We start from the raw sequence: 4212 nt of genomic DNA, 5'->3' as shown, positions 1-4212 counted from the left end.
AATTTATACCAGGACAGTAACTGTTTTGTTTGTTATTTAATCTCTACTATTCACCATAGAATCTGGAATATTTTAATTCCTTAAAAAATATTTTTATAATGGATGAATTAAAAAAAAACAATAATATGGTTAATATTTTTTTGTCTTTCCAGTTCCAAAAAAACCTAGAGATGTACAAACCTATTATCTCATAAACTTTCAAGTTTTATAATCCAAGAGTGATTGTTTTAGTTAGGCACCAATTGAATGTGTTCTAGAAAGAAACTAAAGCAAATATCAATGTATTCTTTCAATTATTTATCAGACTCTTATTTATTTTGAAAATACATTTTTTTTTAAGTAATCTCTACACCCAATGTGGGGCTTGAATCTACAATCCTGAGATCAAGAGTCATGTGTTCTACTGACTAAGCCAGCCAGGCACCCCTGAAAATAAATTCTTGCACTCAAGCTTTGCATGGTTTTAGTCTGTATGATATAAATTAGATTCAGATGTTAAAAATAAAGAATAAAAGGAAAAAGAAAAATACCAAGACACTGGAAAATATCATCATATTAAAAAAAATTAATTATTTCAGTTGGTTTCATGTGATACCTTAAAGACTTGATTTGGTACCTATTCAATGGCTTCTTTCCTTTGCCAATTGAACAAGATTTTGATTCTGTGGCATTATCCACAATGCTGTAATGCTTTCACAGTTAATAAAATGTTCTCATTGTGGACCCCCAGGAATCTTGGTGTGAGAGAAATAAGTTTCAGAAATACAGAAATATGGAGATATATCTTATAAGGGCATTTCTACCAAAATTTTAAATGACCACAGTATAAAGATATAAGTCAAAAATTAGAAATCTTAGCATTTTTATCCATTTATTCATCTATGAGCCACCTCTGTTCATAAATGCTAAAAACCCACAATACTACTTACATCTGTATTACATACTCCTTACTTTCCTGTTGCACTTCACCTCCCCCCCAATACCTGCCATTTTCCTATCTTCAAACTTTAACTCTCCCAATCCATAACAAACTTTTTTTTTAAATGTTTTTTAAAGACTTTATTTATTTATCTGACAGAGAGAGATCACAAGTAGGCAGAGAGGCAGGCAGAGAGAGAAGAGGAAGCAGGCTCCCTGCTGAGCAGAGAGTCCGATGCGGGGCTCGATCCCAGGACCCTGAGATCATGACCTGAGCCGAAGGCAGCAGCTTAACCCACTGAGCCACCCAGGCGCCCCCATAACAAACTTTTGACTCTTCAGTGCTCTGAATATATTTACTGAAAATGAAAAATAATTTAATTCCTCTGTCTCTTCTCATCTCAAGCCAAAGACCCTAAAGATGCTTTCTAGCCACAGTTTAATGTAAGAATGTGATGTAAATATTGGCATTTGTTATAGTAACATCAAGACTCCAGTATTGAAATGACTGCCAAAGGCATAGAAAGAGCCTAGCTAATCTGTAATTGGATTTACATTGATTAAGCTTCTACTGAAAGGAAAGTTAGTGGACTTGAATATGTTTACAGGGTCCTAGATATTTTACTCATTTGATTTACAATTCCTTAATCTTAGGCATATATATATATTTTTTTCGATAGTTTAGACATTTTGAAGTTGTCCAACTTGTAAGTCCTTCATCTCTTGATTTGTTTTCCTATTCACAGACTTAGCTAAGAATTCATAGATATCAGTATTTATTTGTTTATTATTTATTTAAAGATTTATTTATTTATTTGAAAGATAAAGAGAGAGAGGGAGAGAGAGAGAAAGTCTCAGGTAGGCTCCATGCTGAGCATAGAGCTTCATATGGGTCTTGATCCCACAACCTGGAGGTCATGACCTGAGTTGAAACCAAGAGCTGGAGGCTTAACTGACTGCAACACCCAGGCATCCTAGATTTCAGTATTTACATCAAGTCTTCTACTTGTTCATCTGGAAGATGGAGGTGCTAAACAAAAGCATAATTTAAGGTTCCCTAGAACCTGAGACCCTGAATAAACTTTCCTGCTATTGGACTTACTCTAGCCTCACTTTTCCTGCAATTGAACCAAAGTGAGTTTGTTCCTTAGCAAATTGAGTAGCTGCCCAAGGGAAACATTTATTTGTAACAAATAAGATCATAGGGAATGACTTCCAAAGCTGTGACTCTCTGGAGAGGGTGAGTGAGTTCCTTTTGTTCAGGGTTAGGATGAATATTTAGATAGGGAAGCCTTGTATTATATGCTGAGGTAGGGCATAACGTCACACATGGGCCTTAAGGAAACATGCCTGATTGTATGTTATGCAAATGAGTCTGAGGCTCGGCAGAGATTTTAGTACTATAGGAGATAAAGACAATTGTTGGTCATTTCAGGGGCTCACTCCCTGGCCCATCTGCACAGGCAGGAGACAGGGCTTTAGCTCAATAGCTCTGAGTGTTCTGGGCCCTTGAGGAGGTCTTGTCAGGGTAAAAGCCATCACCTGATGGGTGGTTTCACATTTCATTTCCTGAGTTAAGAGGTAAGCTAGAATGAAGAGCTTATAGAAGATTTTAAGACAAGGGATAGTGAGTACAAGGGGGTGAGCAGTAAAGGCCAGGTCTTAGGGTCTAGCTGGTGACATGGCCTCTGCTTCCTCTACTAAAGTGGAAACCAAGACATCCTGTTTTTGTCATACAATTTACTTTTTTATTTGTTTTTGTAAAAGCACTTTACTTTTAGGATGAATTTTGCTAGAGAAATCAAGCAATGGAATGCCTGAGGAAGAAGAAAATGTTTTCCATAAAGACACTAGCAGCAAGCCCTGTTTCCCTGAAACAGATTAAGGATGATAAGCAGAGGAGAGATGCATTATTATCTTTTGCAATTAAAAAGAGTAAATACTTTTCCCAAGGTGACAAAGCCAATAATCATTAATTTCAATCCAGCGTCAGCGCAATCTTGCGTCAGCGCAAGGGTCATTTCGTCGCTGGGAAGGGACGGCCCTCGCCCGCGGTGATGGTGTTGATAGAATGTTAAATGTGTTGGGATGCTTACCTGGAAGATTAGAAGAAAATGCTTTGTATGTGTTCTGTATCTGAAAATACATGTTGATGTTCAGGTTAGCAAGATGAACAAAGATGCGCAGATGAGAGCAGCGATTAACCAAAAGTTGATAGAAACCGGAGAAAGAGAACGCCTCAAAGAGTTGCTGAGAGCTAAATTAATTAAATGTGGCTGGAAGGACCAGTTGAAGGCACACTGTAAAGAGGTAATTAAAGAAAAAGGACTAGAACACGTTACTGTTGATGACTTGGTGGCTGAAATCACACCAAAAGGCAGAGCCCTGGTACCTGACAGTGTAAAGAAGGAGCTCCTACAAAGAATAAGAACATTCCTTGCTCAGCATGCCAGCCTTTAAGATTGAATTAGATTGTGTTGTTTTGTGGTTTTATTTCTGAAAGTAAAAACTTGCCATAAATTAGGAATCGATTTCCCAAAATAAAATCCTTTTTTGTATGATGGTATACAGTTTTCAGTAATGATGTATACATTGTATTGATTTCCCCTAAATGTGTTATTTTAATAAATATCTCATGAATGAGAAAAAAAAAGGGGGGGGGGCACCTGGGTGGCTCAGTGGGTTAAAGCCTCTGCCTTCGGCTCGGGTCATGATCCCAGGGTCCTGGGATCGGGATCAAGCCCCGCATCGGGCTCTCCGCTTAGCAGGGAACCTGCTAAGATTTCAATCCAGGCTGTCCCTGTTTACTTTGCAATGTTGTAAGATTTTCCATTAAAATAAGGAACACTTTACAGGTAGCAATTTCTAACAGGCTAAAGAAGGCAGGCAACCTCCACTGCATCATTTTTAAAGTGTTCTATTAACAACTTGTTTGGGCATTTTACAGCCATCTGTTACTCATTAATTTTAATAAATTAGGATTCTCTGTGCCTAGGTATCTTGTAACTTGTAGGGAAACTGTACGCCTCAATGGTTCATTACTAGCCAGTACTCAATACCACTTAAACAAGTAACCGTTTGCACGCCATACATTCTATGTGTCCCATGCCTTAATCTATCCAGGTGTGCAGAATCCATCACAACAAGACATTATTATACATAACTTGTTTCATTTCTTAAATGTTAACAGAAATAGCAATTTCCGTGAAATATAAAGGAATAACATTTTATGTAACATTCTGAATATCACATATAAATTCATGATTCTCAGCATCATTCAACATCAGGGACAGG

General features: G+C 37.3%; 1 protein-coding gene across 1 annotated transcript; it reads left to right on the top strand.

Moving 5' to 3' along the window:
* Nucleotides 1-2921: 2921 nt before the first annotated feature.
* Nucleotides 2922-3484, top strand: LOC125094340 (transcription and mRNA export factor ENY2-like). Its single transcript, XM_047719948.1, has 2 exons — nucleotides 2922-2981; nucleotides 3079-3484. The coding sequence occupies exons 1-2, from the start codon at nucleotides 2976-2978 to the stop codon at nucleotides 3376-3378; spliced, it is 306 nt and encodes a 101-aa protein (XP_047575904.1). The 5' UTR covers nucleotides 2922-2975; the 3' UTR covers nucleotides 3379-3484.
* The last annotated feature ends 728 nt before the right edge of the window (nucleotides 3485-4212 follow it).

This window comes from Lutra lutra, chromosome 2 (genome assembly GCF_902655055.1).
Source record: "Lutra lutra chromosome 2, mLutLut1.2, whole genome shotgun sequence".
Lineage (NCBI taxonomy): Eukaryota > Metazoa > Chordata > Mammalia > Carnivora > Mustelidae > Lutra > Lutra lutra.
This window is presented reverse-complemented; position numbering and strand designations above follow the sequence as displayed.